The sequence below is a fragment of the Xiphophorus hellerii genome, chromosome 4 (genome assembly GCF_003331165.1).
Source record: "Xiphophorus hellerii strain 12219 chromosome 4, Xiphophorus_hellerii-4.1, whole genome shotgun sequence".
Classification (NCBI taxonomy): Eukaryota; Metazoa; Chordata; class Actinopteri; order Cyprinodontiformes; family Poeciliidae; genus Xiphophorus; species Xiphophorus hellerii.
The window spans coordinates 21996106-22021703 of NC_045675.1; the positions used below are offsets into that span (position 1 = coordinate 21996106).

Here is a 25598-nt window from a genome sequence, read left to right on the forward strand (position 1 = left end):
ATTTTGTTAAGTAAAATCTTGACATACGCAAGTCTGTATGCAATTAATCTAAATAATATACACACTTTCCTTTTTGAATAGAATGAGTGTGACAAACCACCTTTTTTTTAAGATGTAATTCATTTGAATCTACTTACCTTGGCAAAGTCCGGCCAATAATAGTTTTGGATAGTTTTAGTTGGACTGAAATTAATATTCAGTCCCCTAACAAAGCTTCTGCTTTTTGTTAGGGAACAGCAAAAGCTTCCTCCAAAAGAAATTTATTAGAGTGAAAGCAAAGTCAAACTGCAGCTGGGAACTCTGCAATGAGCTGACAGGTCTGACAACGCTTAGGTTACTGCAAACACTTAAGCAAGTAAAAAATAGACAGGTGAGAGATAGTTCACAAAGAATGGCCAGGTGATGCAAATTTCTAAGGAATTTTCAAATAGCTTAGAAGGGAAAGTGAAAATGTTTGCATAGTTGTCTGCTTGGTCTGAAAGACCACATGGAGCTTTGAGCAAACTGTTCTGTGCAGACATGACTTAATGAAGTTTGAATCAGAAATCCTTCTTTTCATTCTCAGAAGGAAAATTGAGAGGCAAAGTAACTTTGTTTGGTCCATATCGATTTTAAATCAACAGATTACAGACAGATTCATTAATTACAATGAAACCAGCAAGCAGATGTGGAACAAATGGTGACACACTGAGCACAAACTGCAGCACAGAGTCGGAAAAATCACTTAAAAAGAAAAAGAGGTGACTCGGTTCATATTTCTTAACTTGCCAACAGTTAAGGCATGTATTCACAGAGCCCCCTTATCAGGGAATCTGGGTTTTTATCATTTTTTTGTACACACTTCATCTCAGAGGATGAAGTGTGTACATTTCTTTTGTACACACTTCATCTCAGAGGACATACAGAATGTCAGCTGAGATGAACTCATGTTTTTGTGCTGATTTGGAAAGAGGGAAAACATATCTAGTAGAGTGATGACATAAAAAAAGTTGGGATTGTCATGGGACAAGCTGATGTGCCAGCCTGATCAAACATTGAGCTTCAGGTTACTCTCCTATTCACAAGGTGCATGTTTGAGTTTTATCTCCATGTTATTCAAAATAAAAACATTCTGACAAGATTCTTGGAAAGAGGAATAAATGATCAAGGTGTCTGTTTGTTTTACATTTGGTAGGGTTTGTATGATACTGTTTATGTCACCAAAAAGAGTTGATAAAAACAAATAGTTTTTCTCTCATCCTCAGAGAAGCAATTGTGAATTTTTAACAGGTGCTATCAGGTGAAAGAGGAAGGGGCCAAAACTTAGTGCCAATATCTTTTGTTGCAGTTTCAGTCTGAAAACTGCAAGCCCTTTCATTAGAAATCCACAATTTCGTTTTCAAAGGTGTAAAAAAATATGATGCTACACAGAGACGCATTTTTTTTACCCAATCTTTTAAACGGGAAATAAAATAGAACATGTAATTCAAAAAAGTAGGTGTGTGTTGATCTTCATGTGTCAGATAATGGCGACAGCACAGACAGTTGTCTAGCCTTGCCCATATCTGCAGTCAGAGCGCTAATTAAAAAGTTTTAAACAACTTAAACTGTGACAAACAGGGCTGGACAAGGACCCAAGTTTATCTTGGCTCCTTGCAGTGAGGAGGTGGGTAATGGAAAAAAGGGGTGGGGGGACTTTGCTACTAAAAGATAGCAATAATTCCACAATCAAATACATATATGCTTAGATGAATGTGTAAATAATTCCCAAATTGTGCTCATTTAATCAGAGGTTCTCATGCAGTTTAGTGCATGATCTTATACATGACATACTTGCTATAAGTGGCATCTAATCTACAACAATATGCTACTTTTACTTGCGTCAACATAACAACGTGACATAATTCCTTCAGTGCAAATATGTTGTAACAGTGAAGCATAATCTTGGAAAGAAGGTGCATTTCCAGCAGAATGTATTTGACAACCCATTTAGCATACCTTTAGCATTTTTCGAAGGTTGTGTTGATGAAAACATCTTTCCAGAGCTGCAACTGACACAATCAGCAGAAGATTACAGAATGATTCCTCTAAACAACCTGAAAATAGAAAGCAATCTTAGCACCATGAAATTCCACAATAGACGCATATGAGCATTTATGCGCAGCAGAGTTCTCACTCATTGGGAAAAGAAATCTGCGGATCTGCTTTGTACTCCCTACTATTCTCGAAATTCCTCCGACACACTTTTAACTCCATCTCCAATCAGAGAAGCCCAAATTGCAATCTGCTACACAATATGTTTTGCTCCACTTTATTAGGCCCGAAGATAAACCTCGTGGATAGAACACAGGCTTTGAGTAATGAACGCTCCCTCAGCATAACAAGATCCTTCCCTCCTTATGCTCTCCTCCTTTCAATTTGCTGCATGTATGAGTTTAGTTGGTCATTTTCCTGATGCACTTTTAGAGCAAAGCCATGTCTGCACTGATAATGCATCAAAATGTATTCATTTCTGCATCCTGCCTGCATAATAAGGAATTAAAAGCTTAACTCTTGGTTTGATGTCGATGTGTCCATGTACAATCAAGGGCTAATAAAATAATTTGTAGTTCATGAGTTTGAGATGTTTAAGGTACTTTATGTAAAGTGGGGAAGTTTGTACATCCCTGTATGCTGCAGTAATTAATATCCTTAGCCACCCCGAGATTCTTAAAAAAACACATTTACAAGATCCAGCCACTGATTTTCAGAGGTTTAGGCCAGAGGACAGTGAACATTGTTTCAAAAGCCTCAGCTCATGTTCATATTGGATTTTGAGGCCAATTTTGGATCATTGTCCTGTTGTCTAAGCCAACCTCGTTTCAGCAACTCTACTGGTTCCAAGATGGCTGTATCCAGATTTTGATATTTAGCAGAATCCATTCTTTCCTCCATCTGTTCTTTGTTTGCAGTGCCATCGACTGATGCAATCCAGACAACCACTTCCACCAGTTGGAAAGGTGTTTCATCAACAAATTCAATGATTTATCTTCTTTCAAACATATATTTTATAAACGTGACAAGAGCTTATCCAGGTGTTTCTTCACCAACTTCTATCATTTCTTTCTCAATACTGGCAAATATGGACCTTGAGGGACTATGTACAAGCTTTTTTCCCCTGTTACTAGCATATGGAAGTATGTTTTGCCTTTGTGCCGAACAGATGTCCAGATCTATCAGAGACTTCTCTCAGTCTGTTGGAACTTGTTTCTACATCAGCTGTTACCCTGCACTGTTTTAAATGATAACCAGAACAGTGGAAAAAAAGATTAGGCAAGAATCCCTTTGGTATCTTTAAATAATCTCCCCATTTTTTGTGACATTAACTTCACTTTGACACCTCAGTCGCTTTAAGGATCACAGACCTGAGTTAGAGCAAGGTGTGAGGGGAGAACTGAATTTGATTGACGTGCCTCAACAAAAGCAAAAGTCTAATGAAGTTTTGAGTGCTTTACGTTATTAACATTTAAGGAAAGGGTCACTGAAATGTCTTTTTGCTGCAGCGATGGTGTTTGCTTTTTTTTCTTCCATATTCTAAATTGTCCAAGCATATCTCAGCATTTGCATACTATACATGACCTTTATGTGTAAAAAATATTGTCTGCAAATTTATTCCAAATCTGGTGGCATCTGTGTAGCTGGTGCAATGCTAATAACCCAAACAACATGGAAATCAAAACTACTGTATGTTCCAGCATGCTAATTAGCTGGGAGAAACACCACATATAAGAAACATACATGTGTGGGGATTAAGGATTAAAATAATTTCTGTAAAGTTAAAAAGAAAAACTCCAGCAATTCAAAAATAGAGGTTATTCTTGGATAAAGTGGAAAATGAAAAGGCAAGAAAAAAAAAAGCTTCTCCTCTAAATCACCCATTTAACTGATGACTGCCAGACTGGTGTTCCAACCTTACAGAGAAGCATAAAACACCTCAGTTTGATTTTGAAGTGAAGCGTGCTGCTGCCACCCAAAGCTATATCAAGGCCTCTGGAGGAGCTTAGTTAGCAACTGCTCTGCTTTTCCCAAACGGCTGTTTGCATCGCTGGGGAGATGTTTGTCTTTGGCTCTTTTCCAGATAAGGACAGTTGTGCCGCTCCCAGCACTGAATAGATTCACCAGCTGCCAGGCTAATGCAAGCAGACCTCGTCAGATAGTGGGTTAACTGGTCTGCAGCTTTCTCTTCCCCAACTGTTCAATCTCGTCTCTGCTCGGATTATAAAAGACTTCTGGGTTTAATCTTTTGTATATTCATGTACCAGTGATTTATGTTATGAAGGAGGCATATGTTCGGTGCTGTGCTGTTTAATGTCTTTTTTTTTTTTTAAACACAGTCGAATTCACACAGGCTTTTAATAATAAGGTTTTAGTCTGCAGTGAAACTGTTAGAAATATTTAACGATCCAAAGGTATTAAAAAAAGATAAGTTAGTTTTTTCATTTTCTATGCAGATGATTAGAGGGCTTTTCATTAAAAAAATAAAATAAAATCTAGGTAATAGTTGTGTGAAATTAAGTCTATTGTATGATCCATCATGTATACAGAAACAGAATTTACCAGGAAGCCATGAAAGGTGCGCATCCTAAGGGGAGCAATGTACACCTCTCAGTCAGATGAAGATCGTCCCACCTCAGGTGTCAACATCGACCAAAATAGCTGCTGCTTTTACACAGAGGCTGTCTGCAGAGTGCATTTACAATATGCTCACACACCTGTTCCAGTACACATTTTGATCAAGCAGCATTGTGTCTGTGGTAAAGTTGCTGCAGTTATGACCAGTACTCCAGGGGATTATGAAAAGATTACAAAAAAATCACACTGGAAGACAGACATGTAACAGATGATCTGAACTCCCTGGAGCCGTGTTGATTGTCTCACACCATCCTCACCACAAATGTTATTGGAGCTTTACTTGCTGACTGGTGCTGCAAACTGGTGTTCAGTGGTTGTTAGGTTGTCTGCACTTGTTAACAACTATGAGGTGTTTTGGTGGTTTCAAGCTCCTCAGGGGTTTTTTCAGGGTCAGGCATGTGAGGATGTAATCAGTGCTTACCTTCAGAAATCTGCTCCAGAACTACATGTATGATGACCATGACCAATGCTAAAGATAAAAAAAAAGTACATACACAGATGACATTACAAAAAATATTCATAAAAGGCAAAAGAAAACTGCTTAAATTTTATTGTAAATATTTCAATAAAACTGAAGAATACAGATAAAGACAAAAATATGCATTTGACGAGTAATGACAGAAGGAATGTTAGAATGAAGATACACGGCATTTTCAACAGCGCTTAAGACAATAGTTTAGCCCTTTCTGCAAATTTACAGTAGGTGCGTCACACAAAAGTTATGAAAAATCAGACAAAATACAAAAACAAACTGACATTTAGTAGGAGTATTTTAAAATGTTATACTTTTCTAGACTTAAATTTCTACATGTCTTATTGTTGTTTTTATAACTTTTGAAATCTCAGAAAATTAGATCAAATATTAGAAAACAAAAATGGTTCGGAACTGTGTTGCATTCAATCTTTTTGTAAAAATGCCAAAAAAAGAAAAAAGAAATACAAGCTTTGCTCATATTTCACCTGTATAAGGAACATTCTATTCAGCCGAGATTTAAAGAGTCCATAAAAAGTAGTGAAAAATAAAAAACTCACCATTTAAATTTTGTATGGGTATACATTCAGCCAACAGGTCAAAAACCAAAGGACCAAGGACAGATGTATCAAATCAAAGATAAAGTATTTTATTTAAATATAACTCAATATAAAATAAACAATAGCAACAAAAAAAAATCACTGCATGTATATAGCACTTTTAGATATTTGTCCTTTTTGGGGAAAAAAGGAAGGAGAAAATCTAGAAAATAAAACATTTTGATTATGAAAGAAAATACAGTTCTTTGAGGCTTTTTAAGACTGTGTAGGAATCCTGATTAAAGTATAATCATGGCTTAATTCTTTATCCTTTATGTGATTGGAGTATAAAATATATCAAAATCTTAGAAAAGAATAAAAGTACATATATTATAGAAGAAAATAAAGCATAAAAAGTTCTTATTACCAAATACAATTTATTGTGTTAAACTGCTAACATGCAAAGGCCAGCATCTAAAGTGCAATCAAAAAAGAACTAATGTGAAAGTTTTCTGTAACACTGCATATCTCTAGAATACATAGAGCTGCTGAGCAATGTCACATCTGTCAGTACAAAGCTGAAATTGTCCGATTAATATGTAGCTATGTTGGCAGTACACATATCAGGATCATGTTCTACTAAATCTTTTTGGATATAATTATGTTTTTAATTACCTTCATGTCATTAAGGATTAAAATCTGAGTATTCAGACTCATTACTTTTATTGTACTAACTGTGTGGCGATTCACGCCTCCTTCCTCTTTTTAGTAATGTTGGTTCTTTGAGATAATGTTTTAGGAGAATCCATAGCTTAAATGAAAAGCATTTTTTTATTTCATTTTTGCTGTGATGTAAGATTTTCTTTCAGTGATGAGAAATGAATCTTACAACGCTCTGAGTCTGGCCAGTAGAACCTCCACACCGGGTTCTCCGTTAGCGTCGGCGGCCGTCTGGAGGACGGGACTCTCCACTTTCATTTCTGGCTTTCTCTCAGCCAGCTTGACCACTTCTCTGTCTGCCGCTCGCTCCCTGTCCAGCCCACGGCTGTGACCCGGAGTGTTTTTGTACTTTTGGCCCACTTCAGAACAGGCAGAAGCCTTGGCCCTGGCTACAGATGGATAGCCTTCAGATTCATTGCGCACCTCCTTGGCAGGGGGAGGTTTTGAAGCCGCCGAGCTCGCATTTACATTCTGCCGGGAGCGAGACCTTTGCAAAGGTGCCTTGTTGTTTTCTGCATGAGAAAAACAAAGGCAAAGGAGTGAGAACAATAGTGTAGAGAGGCGGGAGGAGAGCGAGGAGGAGGGAAAGCGTGACTCGTTAAATGAATGAAAAGCCAGAGAGGTTAATCAGATTACAGATTAAATTACAAAGAGGAGATGCAGACGAGTGACTAGAAAATGTAGTGACAGTTATAACGCAGCAAACATAAAAGTATTAGAAAGTAATAAGCACTTTAGCAAGCATGTTGACGTGCAAAATAAATGTTCATGCATACAGTTCTTCTGGATGAACAGACATAAATACAGTGCATATGCACATTGATGAGGATAGATTTTCTGCAGCAGACTGTGGCGTGCAGCCAACTCGCTATGATAAAATGGATATGGCTGATCAACTGCAACAGAAACTCAATAACATAGTATGTTGGCCTTTTCCAATCTCATATTCTCTTTCACGTTTTTCTCACAAGTTGCCCCCGCACCCGGCTCCACCTCCCTCGTTTCCACCATCATCATCCATTCTCCTTCTGCAGCTTCTCCGCTCGCACAAAAGTCCTCTCCATCTTTTCTTATTCCTCCAAAACATGTTTGTTTCCGGGCAGACAGTGGAACAGAGCGACGCCCAGTTGCCAGAATCAAACCTGCATTCTGAATTATAATCCCTGTGAGTAGATCTTAGACTTCATCATCAGTATGTGCGCACTGGAAGAGGAGGCGAAATCCATATTCATGTGACCTTGAGTGTGAGACTGAGAGGAGCGGCGAAAGGAAAGGCGCCGGCGCATTTAAAGTTTCCCGAGCCTGAAATGTCTGGCAAACAGGAGTCAACACAGCAGAGCAGAACACAGCGACCCGCTCTGTCAGCCAATCGGTAATGAGTTTGGAGCGTGGCCAGTCAGTCATGACAGTGTGTTTTATGGGCCAAGCTGACGAATGACAAGGAACGTCCCTGAACACCACCTCTGACAAATAAATAAGGATAAAGGGAGCAGAGCCGGGAAGAAGGACCCCAAGTGCAAAATAAGCAAAGAAAGCCAACAATCACACTCTCGACATTCACACACACACACACACCCCCACCCAAAAAAGCAAACAAGAGGCAGTGAGGGGCGAAATGAGTAGCATGTGTTTACTTTGCTGGTATGACTGAACATTAACCAGAGCTGAAGATTCAATCCTTGGATGACTGTCTCACTCTCTTTTCGTCCTTTCTTCTTGTTGTAAGAGTCTGAACAGTAACAGCTAACAATTACTCCCCGCAGTCTATCCGTTCCCAGTTTGCCCATCACATCCTGTTCCTTTGTCCTCCCTCTAAAACTCTGGCATCTGTGCCTGTCTTTCTTAGCAGCACCACACAAACATTCTTCCTTAACACATAAAAAAAACCCCTCTCAAATTCAAAGCTGAAGCTGTGAGAACAATGCATTGTGTTATTAAGTATTTGCATTTGACATCTCTTTTAAACCAACACCAGGGAAAAAGGACAGGCAGGATATTCATTGTGAAGAAAATGTAGGATACATTTTTTTAGCATTCATTTTAATCTCACTTTCAGGACTTCAAGCAGCCTTAATTATTATCTTTGAAAATCTACAAAACGTGGTATCATTACATATATACATTTTGCACTTCAAAAAGAAGCAAAAACAGAAAAAATGCATGCTTGAATAAGATGTTTTATCTAGAAACCCATTTTTTTTCTTCTTTTCCTAACAGGGATCTGACTTTAGCACTGAAGATGATCAAAGAACTGGCAAGTTCAGTTCTTTCCTCATTCTGCCTGTCCGTGACACCAAACTGCCCCATCCTTTGAAGCTTCCCGAGCTTCTCAACATATGCCTTCATCTAAGCTGTAAAACACATCAGAGAGATGTAAAACATACCTCATCTAACAGGTTGGACTCATTTAACCAACAGCTGACAAAGGGTGCAAGGGAGAACGAGCCAAGTCAAATTTTAATCAAATTTGCCGCTCTGGATGGCCTTGGGTTTGAACACTAGACCAGCACAGGTTTTCCATAGAACACATGCTGCGACAGCGCGGGCAGCAGAGAAAAGATCAATCTGGTCTCCAAGCACGTTCCACACACTTGTCGGCAGAACAATCAAATTTAGTTCTCGCATACCATTTCAGTGACCCAAACCACAGTAACTGGTCGACTAACGGTGGTAAGGGCGCTACATTAATCAATATCGAACTGTTTTAAGGTTAATTAGTGACTGCATGAACAACTTTCTAAACAATTCAACTAAACATTTAGGCACACTCGTAAGCATTGAAGTTTGAGCACCTGACTATTTGAAAAAAGTACATTGTAAGCTGGCTGCCCACATGTCCACAAGCGAGACATAGAAAGTAAGTCTTTCTTTAAAAAAAAAAATCAGCTTAACTTTTCTCACATTTTGACCGCCTTAGCATACTTTTTCCCGATATGCCTCTATGTATGGCATGATAGGAAATAACGAGAGAGCAGTTTCTAAAAATAAAAAAATTAATCAAGCCAGACATCCAGAGCGTCCATTACCACTTTTACACACGACTGACAGTTAAATCTCAAAATTAAGGCTTGTGGCAGGAAGTCTCGTTATCAAGAGTTTGCTAGAAAAGGGGGCCTGAGTGACTAGCAACACTTTTCAAAATGATCAGTATGGACATCTGATTAGATTTGGAACAGGAAAAGACAAATTATTTCTCCCACACGTAACAGGCCTGAACCCCCCACTCCTCCTAAAAAAAACAACAAAAGTAAGAGTTCTCCATAAATAATTAGATATAATAAAAAGAGTATTCAGTAGAGTCCCCATGGATGCTTTCTGCTTTTATATATTGACAGCTCTCTGGCGTTTATCTTAATTGCCGTTCAGTTTCAGCTCTAAGAAAAATAATTTGGTGCATGTCCGTGTAAATTGGGTAGGTTTTTTTTGTTTGTTTGTTTCACTTACTGCCTTTGACCAACAGCAGTTATGGGGAAATAGGATTAGCTTTTTTTGTTTCCTGAAGCATTAATGGTTTCTTAGAGCTGCAGTTTCCTTTTAAAACCATTGATAATTAAGATAGACAAATATTGCATTTGTGTTCTTTTAAATGATTGACAGGATATCTGGAATATGTACTCTAATCTATGTATAAAAGCAGTATACTTATTTTCCAATATCGGAACTCAACACTTTGAAGTGGCAGTCCATTAGAAAGCTTTTCCTGTCCCATAAGCCTGAGAAAAAGAGCTATGTTCAATTTTCAAAAAGCAGCAGACAGCACTCCACGTTTCCCTTTATAAGATCATTTGTTCCATTTATATTTGTAGCTTCCAATAATGCAGATGAGCCTGAACTCGTTCATCTCCCTCCACCTCCCGGGTGCTCTCCTCGTGTGGAAAAGTTGGTAAGCAGGCAGGAGACAGTGAATTATGCAACAAAACGTGGCTGTATATTTCTCTATGTGATTCAAAAAGCCATACTGCCACCTTTGCAGTAACAACAAACTCATCTATACGACTGGATGTGAAGAGACTGGAACAAAACAGTCAACAGAGTCGGAAGACCACTATTTTCCAGAGTGCAAACCATAAACACAATGTGATTGTGCTGAAATACCAGTCTATCACAAACTTCAGTGCAACGCTGCCCTTTAGTTTCCTGGAAGGCAGACTTGAGAAGAAAAACATTGATAAACGAGCTGGCAGACGGAGCTTCTCGCTTTCAGCTTCTCTGCAAAACGGTCTTTAAAACTGTGAGTCTCAAAGCCCAGAGCCTTTTACCCAGCGACTGACACTGCTTCTGTTGCAGCAGAAGACAAGTAAAATCTCAAATCAAACAGACATGTTGCAATTCTAAATGGCTTGAAAGCATCACTGGGAATTTCAAGATGGAACAATAGTGGTTTGCTACATGTCTAATAAGATGGCATTCTGTGTAAATCTAAATGGCCCTGCCCAATAGAGAAAATGAAGCTTTTGTTAATTTTTCCCCTCCTCCCTGCACATAACTGCTGAAGGAAACTCACATTTTCTCCTTGCTCAGATCACTTGGTCCGTTTGCATTTCCCTGTTCAAATACAGATGTAGATGAGCCTCTCCTCTCCTCTCTTTTTGCCCTCCCTTTCTGTCATCTTTTATGATGTTGGGTGTATTTGATCACTTTAAGAAGAGAGTAGTCATGAAGACTCAGAAAGAGGCACAGACAGTGAAGAGATGTTTTCCCTCAGAGAAATGACTGACACAACGAGTTAAACTTAGCAAGATCAAACATATACTTACTTACACCTGCCATAAATCAAAACGCAGCTTGTTGGCAATGTGCGTTCAGTGTACATGTTGACTTTCCCTCCTGCCTTTTACATTTACAAGTGCACTTGTATCATACAACAAACAACAAAACCTTTAAAGAAACAGCAATAGTTCAAAATATAAATAAACAAATATTTCAACCAGCGATTAAACTGTCAAGTGTTTGATTACTTTTTAATGCGAGGTGTAGGAAAACAGCAAGGAATTTTCTAAGCCAGTTTTTCATAGGCCATAGTTAATGTTTTCTAATTGCTCATTTTGTACAAACTGACAAAAAATAAATAAATAAAGAAGAAATACTGTAGGAGGCTAAAATCGGGATAGCTGACATGTTTTCTGTTAAATAAACGTAATAATGACAATGTTATCTGGTAATTATTATATGAAAGGGATTTTTTTCTGGAGCGCCTGTTGATAATGTGCAACATATACAATAATACAGTCTTAATCTGCAGCTACTATGTCTAGGAGGATACATCTATCTTTTAATTTAATACTTTCTAGACATGTCAGTGCTGACTCAATAAGAAAAGCAATGATTTAACAAATGTAAGTGCTATTACAGCTTCTGATGATTTTGCTTATTATTTAAACAGAGTGGAAAAAGCTATATCATCAGCTTTTGTAGGCTCTATTATTGTATGTTTAAAAATAGATAACTTCAAAAGAAAATTATGTGTGGTGCAGCGGATTTTATTATAAGAGGTCTAATGTATTTAATAAAGGAGGTTTTTTAAGTTAATTATAATAATACATGCTATTCAAGAGCCTTTAACTTTGATGCATTTAAAAGTTAAGTATACAACAAAAACTGAGTGTGAAAAATACACTCAGATTTTACAAGATAAAAAAGCTTTATGTAGTTTTAAAATTTTATTCACCAGCTGTTTAACAAGCTTCAAAATTAAAAAGAAGGACAAACTAACTGAAATGATTAGATAAATCATTTGAGAAAACCTAAATCCAAATAAAGAAGCATCTTGTGAAATCATTTACAAGTCTCCAGGGTGGCTGAGGAGAGATATTTTAACAGCTTTGGCAACATTGCTTTAGTTCAGTGAGGTGTGTAGACTCATCTCTTCACAACCTTCATTCAAAAAAGTTTGGATATGGACTTTGATTGGACCAAAATATACTTACTTACACCTGCCATAAATCAAAATGCAGCTTTTTGGCAATGTGCGTTTTGAAAAAATCCAAATGTCTATGGATTTTGTTGCTAACTTTCAATCACTGATTTTGTAAAGCTCTGACCTGCCGATATAGTTTTTGGCCTAATTTGATTTTCCTTTCTAATTTCTCCTAACAACAACAAGAAATCAGTTTTTTTCCACTAACTGTCTGAATTGAAAATGTACTGTCTTAATAATATGTTTACGGTAAATTAAAACATTATCTCAAAAATCCCTAATGCCTATAGAGCCGTCTCTTTAGCCAAAGTCAGAGTCTTCTTTTAAAGTTCCATCTTAATGTGGATGTTATGATCCTTCCTGGTTCAGCTTAGGTATCAGTGATGTTTGATTTGTAAAAATGCCCAATATTGTAACTGAGCCCTACAACACAGTAACTTTGATCATGTCTGACTGCCATCACTAGTTGAATTTTCTGTGAATCTCAAATGCAATTCACTGATACCCTTTTCGGTCGCTCTTTAGTAGATTTGTTGCTGTGCCTGGGATGATTATCTGGTAACATGATACGACTTCACTACTGTTTGTCCGTCAACAACTAGTACAAGAAAAACAGATGCAGCGACTAAATTTCTTACTTTTATATTCAGACTAGAAAAAATGCTCGAAAGGAAGAAAACAGCCCAAGATAACCAAACAGTCTTAACTTTCTCAGCTTTGATGAACGGTTGTACAAGTTCAGACAACAGTTGGAAAACCAACCTCATTATTTTGTCTAAAAGAATGAAATTTTATATTTTGTGACGTTGAAAGCGAAGGACTTGGACGTAAAGAAAAGTTACATTTTGGTTTGATCTCTAAAGTTAAGCATTTGGCAGTGTCATGAAGCAAGACTTCTAAGAGGTAAACACTAGCAGACAGCTTGTTAGCATTCCTGTGTGTATCCTGGGTAGGCCGGCTGTAATTAAAGATCATTATGGGGCAATGCAACAATCACTGAAGGTTTGTCCCTTGTTTGTTGGTTGTAGCCTGTTGTGTGTGTGCACACTGATCTGTCTACAGACTCTGTCACAGAGAAAAAACATCAAAAGGGATTAAACATGAAGAGAAGCAGAAGGCACTGAAAGGTGAGTGGAAAGAAAACAAGAGGGGAGGAAAAGTAATAATTAGGAAGAAGATGACAGGGTGGACAGAACCGCCAGCCCAGAGACAGTGGCATGATTCGGACTCAATGACTATAATTTGTTCTAGACTGAAATAAAGTAGAAAAAGTGAAGGTGTTATAAAGATGAAGCAGAAGAGAAAACAGAGCAGGCTTGGAGGTGGATTGCTGAAAGAGAAATGTCGCAGTCCCTCTGGATAATGTGAAAAACAGCACTGTTTTAGGTGACTGAGGTGTTTTTTTCTCTATTGCATGTCAAAGTGTTATTCTTTGTTATGTTGTGATTTAACACCCACCGTTCTTGTATTCTTTCTAACACATTCAACAATCTTAAGCACTATTTTGGATACACAGACAACACAACTAAAAGAATCTGCAAGAAAAAGAAATATTCCAGGTGACTTAGAAATATGAAGAACCCTGCTGTTAATTAAAACTTAGAAAATTCCACTTGACAACAGAAAGAAATCGCTTACATTCCTTGTGCTGCTTTCAGAGGCTTTCATTTAGAAGGTTTTTGGTTTGGTTGTATATTTGACTATATTTTCAGTAAATAAAAAACAAAAGAAAGAAAACATAACTAACAAAATTTAAAGTTTATGCAGTCCGAATAATTACTGCATTAAATAGGATTTTATATATAATAACAGTAATATCTATTCTAAAAAGTATTAGTTAGCATTTTTTAAAGTCTGACTTATACACAATTTGACAAAGGTCACATTCACATAACTTATTAGGGAAAGGCAACTTGTAAATGTGCTTTTGCATGAAAAAAAAAAGACATTCAAGGAAAGACTAACTCCGTTTATACAGTCTGGGAGAGTTCTCTGTAAATATAACACTAAATGATCACTGAGAGTTCAACATAAAACCACAAAGTGTTGAGCGATACATCAGTGATCTGTGACCACCATGAGTGGAGTCTGTGTAAGTGGCTCAGAAGAGAGAACGGCCAGTGGTTGCTTGACATTTATAGGTCACCCTGTGACTACAGCCTGGTAAGAATTTTCTTAATGGATATGACAAAGACCTTTGCACACAGAAGTGTACAGACAAAACAGAAGACATCTTCAATATGTCATATTTGTTTAACTGTGTTATCTGAGAAACTGTGGATTTAGGTGTGTATATACAGAGGCATAACATTTGGACCACTGGCTCAAAATTAAATGATTTCTTTTTTATTATTTGCGCTATAAAAACAGCTCCAGTCAGTCAGTACATGCAAAGAGGACATCTGGGGGCTTTCATTTTTAAATGGTGGTTTGGGCCCTGTGGGGCTTGAGGTGGGGTCTTTGTGGATTAGGTTTCCTTCCCACAGATGACATCAAGTCCCGTAACATTGGTATCTGGGGTGTTTGGAGGTAGGATAAACATCTCAGACTCTGACATCTTCTTTGAGTCACCTCTAAGAAGTTTCAGCACAGCCCTCTTCGGCCCCAGCTGCTGTTACAGTGAAGTGTTGCTGCTGCTGTGTTGGAAATAGGACCACTCTTCTAAAAACGTGTCAGGTTTTCCTGACAGGACATTGTGCTGCAACAAGATGGGTAATAATTTAACTGTGGCTATAATGCAGCGTCTGATTTGTTCATCAATGTTAAAAGAACAAGGCATTGATAGTGTTACTGGAATAATTGACTGCTTAAATCCAACAAGGCAAATCTGTTGGATATGAAAAGCCCGCGCTCAAGTCCTTTGGCTGAAAGCTTGAACCTAAACCTGTGTACACTGCAGCCAAGCATGACATTGCATTAACACGCCTTGGTGGACCCAATGCTGCTTTCAAAGCAAGCCTGCATTCCTGCTACTAGTACTTCTACCATGTACACATTGGATCACACTGCCGAAGACACTCAGCGCAGGACAGAAAACAGCAAAGCCAAAACAGATGAAAAACTTTTGTTTCATGTAGCCGAAGATCAATCTTTAGACCATCAGCAGCTAAAGAAATGAGAAAACATGATAAAAGTAGTGTCCATGTGTTCTGATGGCAGAAATAGATCAATACAAGTAAAATCACAGCAACATAATGAACACCCAGAACTAGATAAAAAAGAGTAAATATATTATGTAATAATTATTACGTTTTGAATAAAGAGAAAAACATTATCATAACATTGCACTATGGCTTGAGGGATGAATAATCTTTGAGAAATAAGGACTTTTAAATTAATCTCAAGAGAGCTACATGTCACTGCGAGATGCAAGATTAACAGAAAGTCATGGTCAGCAAACCTGCAAATATGAACTTTGCATTCACTGGTGTAAAAAAGAGGTACAATTCTTCAAGGAGCACAAATTACTTTGCCTGCTTTACAAAGTGGAAAGACACCTGGCAGATGGTTCCTGCAACCTAGGCTCTTACTCTCGCTTTAAACTAATTATTTCTACATGCAGGGTAATGGACTGAGAATGTTTCTTTATACAGGGACATCATCATTTCCTGGGGTCTCTCTTCTCTGTTTGTTTGCCGCACACACACAGAAAAGCAGACATCAGACGCAAACATAGCAAGACAGCCTGACAGACACACATCACTGCATTGAAGCAGACACACACACAATCACACCAATGTGGTCTACTCCCAATAAGCACCAACTGTTTCACAGATACAGGTTTAGAGCAAGTGCACTCTGCTGCAACTGGCATGAATTAAACATGTCTTGGTTTCAGGCTCCGCTACCTGTTGTTGTTGTTTGTGTGGTTACTGCTGGTAAATATCCCCAGCAGTCGTAACTATGAGGGGCCGTTTAGGACAAAATTTACGTTTTGTCTCTCACACACTACCAAAAAGTCTCGCATACTCCAAAAAAGTAGCCACGCACACTCCAAAAAATTACGTTTTGTCCCTCACACACTACCAAAAACTCTCGCATACTCCAAAAAAGTAGCCACGCACACTCCAAAAAATTACGTTTTGTCCCTCACACACTACCAAAAACTCACGCATACTCCAAAAAAATAGCCTCGCACACTCCAAAAAATTACGTTTTGTCCCTCACACACTACCAAAAACTCTCGCATACTCCAAAAAAATAGCCTCGCACACTCCAAAAAATTACGTTTTGTCCCTCACACACTACCAAAAACTCTCGCATACTCCAAAAAAATAGCCTCGCACACTCCAAAAAATTACGTTTTGTCCCTCACACACTACCAAAAACTCAGGCATACTCCAAAAAAATAGCCTCGCATACTCAAAAAAATTACGTTTTGTCTCTCACACACTACCAAAAACTCTCGCATACTCAAAAAAATTACATTTTGTCTCTCACACACTACCAAAAACTCACGCATACTCAAAAAAATAGCCACGCACACTCAAAAATTACTCACGCACATTCAAAAAATACTCAAATTGCGTATACACACACTACTAAAATGTCACACACACACACACAAACGTTAACTTTCTCGCTCACATACACTACTATCAGCTCGCTCACATACACACTACTAACAGCTCGCACATTCACAAACGTTAACTTTCTCGCTCACATACACTACTACCAGCTCGCGCACATACACACAAACGTTAACTTTCTCGCTCACATACACTATTACCAGCTCGCGCACATACACACAAACGTTAACTTTCTCGCTCACATACACTATTACCAGCTCGCGCACATACACACAAACGTTAACTTTCTCGCTCACATACACTATTACCAGCTCGCGCACATACACACAAACGTTAACTTTCTCGCTCACATACACTGCTAACAGCTCGCACACACACAGACGTTTATCTCTCACATACACAAGACTAAAGTTGAACACACACACAGTACTAAGACTCGTTTTATGTATGTGTGAGAGCGAGACTTTTTATGAATGTGTGAGAGCGAGACTCTTTTTGAATGTGTGAGAGCCAGACTCTTTTTGAATGTGTGAGAGTTGTCACGGAAGAGGCGGGGCATAATTTTTGGATCAAACTGCGCATGCGTAGATCCTAAACTATAAGTTTCGATTGTTGACTCACTGTATGTTCTATTACTTAGTATATTTGTGCTTTTAAATATATATAGAACGTTTAACTTTCTTGTAGATTAAATGTGCTATAGAAATAAATGAATCTGATTGATTGATTAAAAATAGCAAAATTGCTGTAGTACAATCTGTCCACTGGGTGCCAGATTGTAGCACTGCGGGCAGTCGTTGAATCGTTTAATGCGCCTGTCAAAGTGCTGGTTGCCTCCGGAGAAGATAGAATGGTGTTTAAAATGGCAGCTGCCTGACCAATTCTCTCTCGTTTCGAATTAGAGTTAGCCATGTTCGGTATAGCAAACTCTTTCTTCTTCGGCACTAGTTGGCGCCGGTTAATAATTCCTGTAATACTGGCACCCAGTGGACAGATTGTACTACAGCAATTTTGCTATTTTTAATCAATCAATCAGATTCATTTATTTCTATAGCACATTTAATCTACAAGAAAGTTAAACGTTCTATATATATTTAAAAGCACAAATATACTAAGTAATAGAACATACAGTGAGTCAACAATCGAAGCTTATAGTTTAGGATCTACGCATGCGCAGTTTGATCCAAAAATTATGCCCCGCCTCTTCCGTGACAACTCTCACACATTCAAAAAGAGTGTCGCTCTCACACATTCAAAAAGAGTCTCGCTCTCACACATTCATAAAGAGTCTGGCTCTCACACATTCATAAAAAGTCTCGCTCTCACACATACATAAAACGAGTCTTAGTACTGTGTGTGTGTTCAACTTTAGTCTTGTGTATGTGAGAGATAAACGTCTGTGTGTGTGCGAGCTGTTAGCAGTGTATGTGAGCGAGAAAGTTAACGTTTGTGTGTATGTGCGCGAGCTGGTAGTAGTGTATGTGAGCGAGAAAGTTAACGTTTGTGAATGTGCGAGCTGTTAGTACAGTGTATGTGAGCGAGCTGATAGTAGTGTATGTGAGCGAGAAAGTTAACGTTTGTGTGTGTGTGTGTGACATTTTAGTAGTGTGTGTATACGCAATTTGAGTATTTTTTGAATGTGCGTGAGTAATTTTTGAGTGTGCGTGGCTATTTTTTTGAGTATGCGTGAGTTTTTGGTAGTGTGTGAGAGACAAAATGTAATTTTTTTGAGTATGCGAGAGTTTTTGGTAGTGTGTGAGAGACAAAACGTAATTTTTTTGAGTATGCGAGGCTATTTTTTTTGGAGTATGCGTGAGTTTTTGGTAGTGTGTGAGGGACAAAACGTAATTTTTTGGAGTGTGCGTGGCTACTTTTTTGGAGTATGCGAGAGTTTTTGGTAGTGTGTGAGAGACAAAACGTAATTTTTTGGAGTGTGCGTGGCTACTTTTTTGGAGTATGCGAGACTTTTTGGTAGTGTGTGAGAGACAAAACGTAATTTTTTGGAGTGTGCGTGGCTACTTTTTTGGAGTATGCGAGAGTTTTTGGTAGTGTGTGAGAGACAAAACGTAATTTTTTGGAGTGTGCGTGGCTACTTTTTTGGAGTATGCGAGACTTTTTGGTAGTGTGTGAGAGACAAAACGTAAATTTTGTCCTAAACGGCCCCTCATACGTAACCTAATGCATATGTATTTCCCCTCGGTGAGTTCACACTAACTAAGGATTTCTATCAGCCGCTTTTCTCTCGCAGTGTACACCTGTCACACAAACGGTGAGAAAAATATTGATCCTTCACATGCCTCCAGCCTCAAAGCTGCAACTCATTCGCAACTCAGAAAGACAGAAGCACACATTTCTCTGTTAGCTTTCAATCAGTCAGCTCCAAGAAATAATAAACTTGTTCACTGAAAGGTTTATGAAAAGCATGTCCAGAAGACTATGGCTCATTATGCGCAGAGACTCACTGAAATGGCAGGGAACACTGTTAATTTTGGGGGGGGGGGGGAAATCTGAATTCTTAAGACAGTTTTAGAAATGTTTTTCATAATGAGCAACAACATTTTGAATATGGTCAACAATAGTTTAGGACATAAAATGCATAAGGAAATTTCCAATAATAAGATTAAGAGGAAAATGCATCTAAATAAACATGCACCAATAATTGGTTACGAGATGGTTACTGTTATGCGCAAACACTAAAAATCTTTAAATTAGTACTTTTCCTTTATTTCTGAACATTTTGGTTGCAGCTTCATATTCTGAAGTACGGGGAAAAATATTCAGAGAGAAGAATAAGCTCCACTTCATCATACCCTTCTCAAACAGATTGTTGTGCTTATTGGTTTTTTAATAGGCTCTGACTCTATGTAAGGGATATGCTTACATCCAAAAAGGCTTTTCATCTTTATGTTTCATTCTCACTTACATCCTCATCGAAATAAATACCAGAAGATATTTTAAGTTGATATTGTTCATTCCTGTTCGGTGGCACACTTCTATTGCAGATGGTCATAAACAAAGTAAGCAACCATATGTTGATGGAAGAAGTTTTCAGGGAATTCACTTAAGAATATATATAACTTTTATATAACTTTTCCTGCACATTGTTCAGCTCACTCTTGGAATAATATGTTTCTCCACAGTGTAAAGCTAATATGATTAAAATGAAGCCCTAATAACACTTATTTAAGTTCTTTTTAACTCTTTGCTTCTTAATGTTTAACCTGTACAACTATTAAACTTCATACTGTTTCGTGAAGACTTTGATATAGACATCTAATAGTTTCATGTCTAGCTTAACTTAAAAACAAAATGAAGAACATTTAGTCCTGCTCCCTCATCTAGGTGGCATTATTTTCAAACCTCTACAGGAACATGTGCCGATTATCCTCAGTCTTTACAGCAACTGCTGATTCAATACTTCTACCTCCAATTGAAGTGTTTTATTGTTTGTTTCTTTTATTCTCTGTGAGTTTTTTTTCACTGCCATTGTTTGCACTGCCAGCTGAGGGGTTGTGTTTAACACTCGGGCCGACTCTGACAGCTCTCAATATGCGGGGCCAGTCCTGCCAAACAGACTTATGAATTCCAAACAGCCTGGAGTCATGCTCCATATTTCATTGAAGTTGAATATTTAAAAAGATCAACCCACTCAAAACCCTATAAAACCTATCGTTCTGGGGCCTTGTGTCCTAAAAATAAATCGCATCTGCCATATCGTATTACAGACAGCCACATCAGCCACCATCTCTTAAGCATTTTCCTCTCTGTGTTCCCTTTTCTCTCTCTGACAAAACCCATCTGGTAACCAGCCTGTCTCCATCAACACAGGTTTTGCTCTTTCAAAAAAACCACAAAAAAAAACACAACATGCACTTCCTTCTGTCTCCTTTGTATCATTCACTTCCCCTTTCTTTTGTCTTGTCTGAAAATCAGACTTTTTTCTTTTTGCTGCTACTCATTCTTCAGCCGTCCTTCAACCCAACTCTTCGTACAGAACTACAGATCACCAGCGCAGGTGTGAAAAGTTCTCCATTTCATTCGAAAAGCAAAATGGGACTAGTGATCAAAAAATAAAAAAATAATCTAAATACAGTACAATTACTTGAGACAGACTGCCAATGACAGCATAGTATTCACCAGATCAAAAAGTGCCATACATTAGTATAAAGAAAAAGATCACTATGTCAAAATGTAAACTTTTAACAAAAGTCCACTGGGTGTACAGTAATTTGGATGCTTGGATAATTTTGACAGTTTTTTTTAGCATTAATTAATAAAGATGTAATTATTTTTATGACAAAAAATTACATGGGTCTCTATGTCATTACTGACTGCAGAAACTTCATTTCTGACCTCAATCATCGTGCATCCATGTCCCTCCACTCGTCCTTTGAGGCTATTGTTTCCTGTGCACCACTCTGCATCAAAGTTTGTCCTTCCACTCAACTTTTCATAAACATGCTTGGAGCCTTGGATACAAAACTCTTAGCTAGATCCTTTAGGAATAACTTTTAGTTGCTCACTGTCAAATTAGCATGATTGTTTAGGACATAACATTTCTGTATATCAAATTATTTTTGTTGGCCTTATGCAATACTCGAGAATTAAAATTTCATTAGCTGTAAGATAATCACCTAAATTTACAAAAACAAGTCAATTATAGATAGTAATCTGTATGCAATCAATGTCAGTTTCAAATATTGACCTAAATGAGTGAAATAAAAACACTTTTTCTTTTTACATAGACCTGTAGTGGTATGACAGCTGAGACGCTTTCAGATTAAAACATTTGTAGGGCTGAAACGATTCCTTGAATGATTCGAGTACCTCGATTATTAAAATTCCTCAAGGAAAATTTATGTGCCTTGAAGATTCGCTAAATAATGTTTTATTATGTAGCGCACCGTGTTCTGCCCGAATCTTTATTTGTGGTGGGCAGCGGTTTTACCTCCACCTATGAGTTGTTGTGAAGTGCTAGCAGCATGGTGTTGAATTGTGCGGCACTTTGTGAGGGTTTGGGGACAAATAAGGATTGTTGAATTTTGTGGCGCGATGGTTGGAGTACGACAGCAAAGGAACTGCGTCGGCACGGTTTTGGAGCGAACGGTAGGAATGGTGAGAGAGAGAGAGGGAGATTCCTTGATTAATCGTAAAAATATTCTAGAGCGTACTCAATTACTAAAATATTCTTTTACAACAGCCCTAAAGATTTGTTTATGAAATTCTTATCCTTGCATTGTTTGTCATTTTTATTAGGTTCATAAATGTTTTTGTACTGAAAAAGTATATGACTTGAAATCATATGAACACTTCTCCAAAACCTTGGCCTACGAAGTGATCTAAACCCTTTTGTGAAATAAACAATGAAGAAATGACAAAACTGATAAATAAAGCATAATAATGTCCCTTCACGCATTGTCAGTTGCCTTCATGTTTGTATATTGTGACTGCTTCAAGAGTTGAGGCCCTATTGCATTTTGTGTGCAGACTTTACTGTGTAGTCGTGAAAATTTAAATATAAATGAACAATGGACACATCTATGAAGACTCCATCTAGACATTGTTTTACAGAGCACAAAAAAGGCTTTTAATCCACGGGCTAACATGTACAATATGCTAATTTTATGCTTCCACTTCATCTCAGATTTCATCTTTGATGAATAAACATGACACACACATGCAGAAGCCTGTAGGCAGCAGGATATGCATACACCCACCCAACAGTTGGCGGTGGAAAAAAATGCGATCAAATCAAACCGTATCAGAATCAAAACTAAGAAAAAGGCAGAGCATCAGAAAAGAATTGAGCAAAACAGAGTGACGATGACACTAAATAAATAACATTATCATAAATCTGGCAGATCTTTGGATGGGCTGCTACTTTCCATTCAACAGTTTGAGACATGTTAAAAACAAATGCAGATCCATACAGTGGGAAGGGTACAAGAAGGGAGGAAACACTGCGCACATTATGAGAGAACAGAGAGCATCCACAAGCTGACAAATTTAATTTGATGTTGTTGCTGTGTTCTGTGCGGAAAGCAAACCCTTTCTGCAGCTGCCTCAAACTAAAAGCCACCACACACATAATTGTGTCAATTCAAAACATAAGTAAATTAGTGTGGACAAATTATGATCTTCTTGATTTTCAAATTAGGAGGGAAAAAAAGGATCCATGCTTCTAAACAACCAATCAGAAACGCATTGGTCATATCCCAAGCTCTTTGAGTTTTTCTAAAATTCATTGTATGGCTGAGGGGCTCCAAAGGCTTTCTCTGCCTCTCACCCACAAAGTTTGGTGCTGCCCTGGCATCATGTTGAGAATCAATCCCCAAGTGTTATGTGAGTGCGAGCATTGGTCTGTCTATTTGTTCTCAGTGGCTTGATTCTGTGAGTCATCAGAGAAAAGAAAGAAAACTCACATGGCACTGCCACAGTGCTTTGGGCTAATATCGCTATGCTCTCCTGCAACCGTTGGAGCTCGCTGACATATCAATGCAATTAGAGTCATGGCTGTGTCACAGTGAAGGTCAGCTAGCACCACTCAGACTAACAGAGAGGGGGAGAAACAGAGAGACAGCAAGCAAGCGAGAGAGCCAGGGAGGCAGGCTCAGATGAAACAAATTAAGTGACAGGGCAGCATGGCTGAGTTTAACACTGCCTCTGTCCAGGGGCCTCCTCCTCCTCCAACTCCCAAGAATGGGCTGGCAATTAAAAATACATGCATCAGTGATCTACATGGCTCTGTGTAAGACATATAATCATACATTTTCAGAAGAAACACGTATCTAAATGTATAAAAAAAAGCTTTTCATGAGTCTGAGCAGCAAAATATTTCTTTGAATCCTGTACACTTTTGTTTTCACTCAACAAAATCTTTAATCGGTGCAGTAAACTAAAGATGCCGTGTAAATGTCTTAGCTAAGAGCGACAAGTTAACCCATTCACCTCAATAAGATAGAGAAGAAAGAAGCACTTGATCACACATCCTAGTCATCTGCAAGAGAGACAGCAGTAAGCCAAGGACAGAGCTGTTGATGAAATTGGACCTTATTGATTTTAATCAATATAGCTGCAAAGATGAATCCGTACACTTTGCAGGAGGAGCAGCATCTAAACTGTGTAAGTCCATTTTCCAGCGAGTTGTTAGCAAACAACCAAGAACTGTCTTTCAAGCTGCAGCAATGACCTCAAGGTGAAGGAGCCAGCACAAGGTTGGTGTCATTGTGCAGAGAAAAACATTCCTATCTATGGATAATAATTGAATGATGCCTGTTTCAGCCGTGATAGTTTTGCACAAAAGCATCCTTTGCAGGTCTAGCTTCTTACGATGCATGTGACATCCATCTTATCACTTCTGAAAGCTCCCACAGGGCCGGCAGATATCCACGCTCCCCTCAGATATAATTTATGTCTCGACAGACCATAGAGGCTGTTGCAGTGGAGGACAATAGAATATGTTAAAACTGTAAATGGCTGGCAGGGGTAACAGCCAAGGGTTGCAACCTATTCAAAGCTTTGATTCTGAGAAAGAGATAAGGAATATAGACATATACTGTAGAATAATAAATGCATTAACAAGCTGGATTACGAAAAAGTCCTGCTGACCCTGCACACAAATAAATAATTCAGCTTCTTCAGTGTTTGCATTGACTCACAGAGATTCTTAAAGCAGAGGAGGAACAGAGCCATTTGTGTGCCTGATTATCATCTTTCCCAGACTTAGTCACATGTAAAATTCCCTTGTAAAGTTTTTTTTTTTTTTTAGATAAACATTGCTAATGACTTGAAAGCCAACCTGTGTCTTCACAAACAAATGCACACATACACACACTGACGGTGTTTCATGAAGTGAGATCGATGTGCATAGACCTCATGATTAAGATGCAACTGTTTCTATTTTAATTGCTTGAATTAGTGGGAAACTGGGAGGGAAATAACTGAATCAATAGATGCATTTCTGCATCGGAAAGATCTAGCAAACTTTTAACTTCTTCAAAATAGGTAATCATGGATGTTATCAGGATTTCTACTTGAGCTGCACAGTTTATTGAATGGCAATCATCATCACAATTTCCAGGAATTGCCTCAATCCAATATTTCTGGATATTATATTTTAGCTGCCCTGAATGCAAATTCTACATGCTGCTAATATGTATTTGCCTGTTGGATGTTAAACATCCACTGTTTTACATTGGATGTTTAATCCTTAAATTGTTATTTATTTTTTTTAATCAGCCAATCAGGTGAACAAAGGCTCGGTGTGAGACATCAGAACATAAAGAGGCCGCCTGCAGCAAAATTCTATTGGTAATTATCACATTCTACTGCATTCAACAAACACACACACACACACACACACGAGACTAACTCAATAACAAAGGAGAAGGGAGGGAGGGTGAACAGTAAATAACTTCTGAAACGGCAAAGCATCATAACAGCATGTATCACCTTCTGTTTGAAAAAAAAAAAGTCAGCAAAGCTTTGGTGTTCTTTTCTGCTTCTGGCATTGATCAGACAGGGATGGGAAAAAAAAGTAGTGAAAGCACAGCTTATATGTGCACATGTCTTTTGAATGCTTTGAGGAGTTTGTTTGTCTGAAACTACTTTATTATAATTGAGAAGAAAGAAATTGCTATGTCCGTAAATATGAGCAGACATTCAAAATAAAGAAGGAAACAAAAAAACAAATACATCTCAATTTCTTACAATGCCACCATAAACAAAGGAAAACAGAGCACACTATATAGCTACTGAGCAGCAATGTAAAT

The 25598-nt window shown here is 38.1% G+C and overlaps 1 protein-coding gene across 2 annotated transcripts in view; it reads right to left on the reverse strand.

Annotated features, from left to right (window-relative positions):
- Positions 1–5182: 5182 nt before the first annotated feature.
- Positions 5183–25598, reverse strand: part of LOC116719126 (protein diaphanous homolog 3-like) — a 168245-nt gene continuing 147829 nt past the window's right edge. For both annotated transcript variants that reach the window (XM_032561519.1, XM_032561518.1), the window contains one exon: positions 5183–6893. In XM_032561519.1, the coding sequence (XP_032417410.1) occupies positions 6547–6893 (347 nt within the window). In that variant the 3' untranslated portion in view covers positions 5183–6546. The remainder of the gene's footprint in view (positions 6894–25598) is intronic.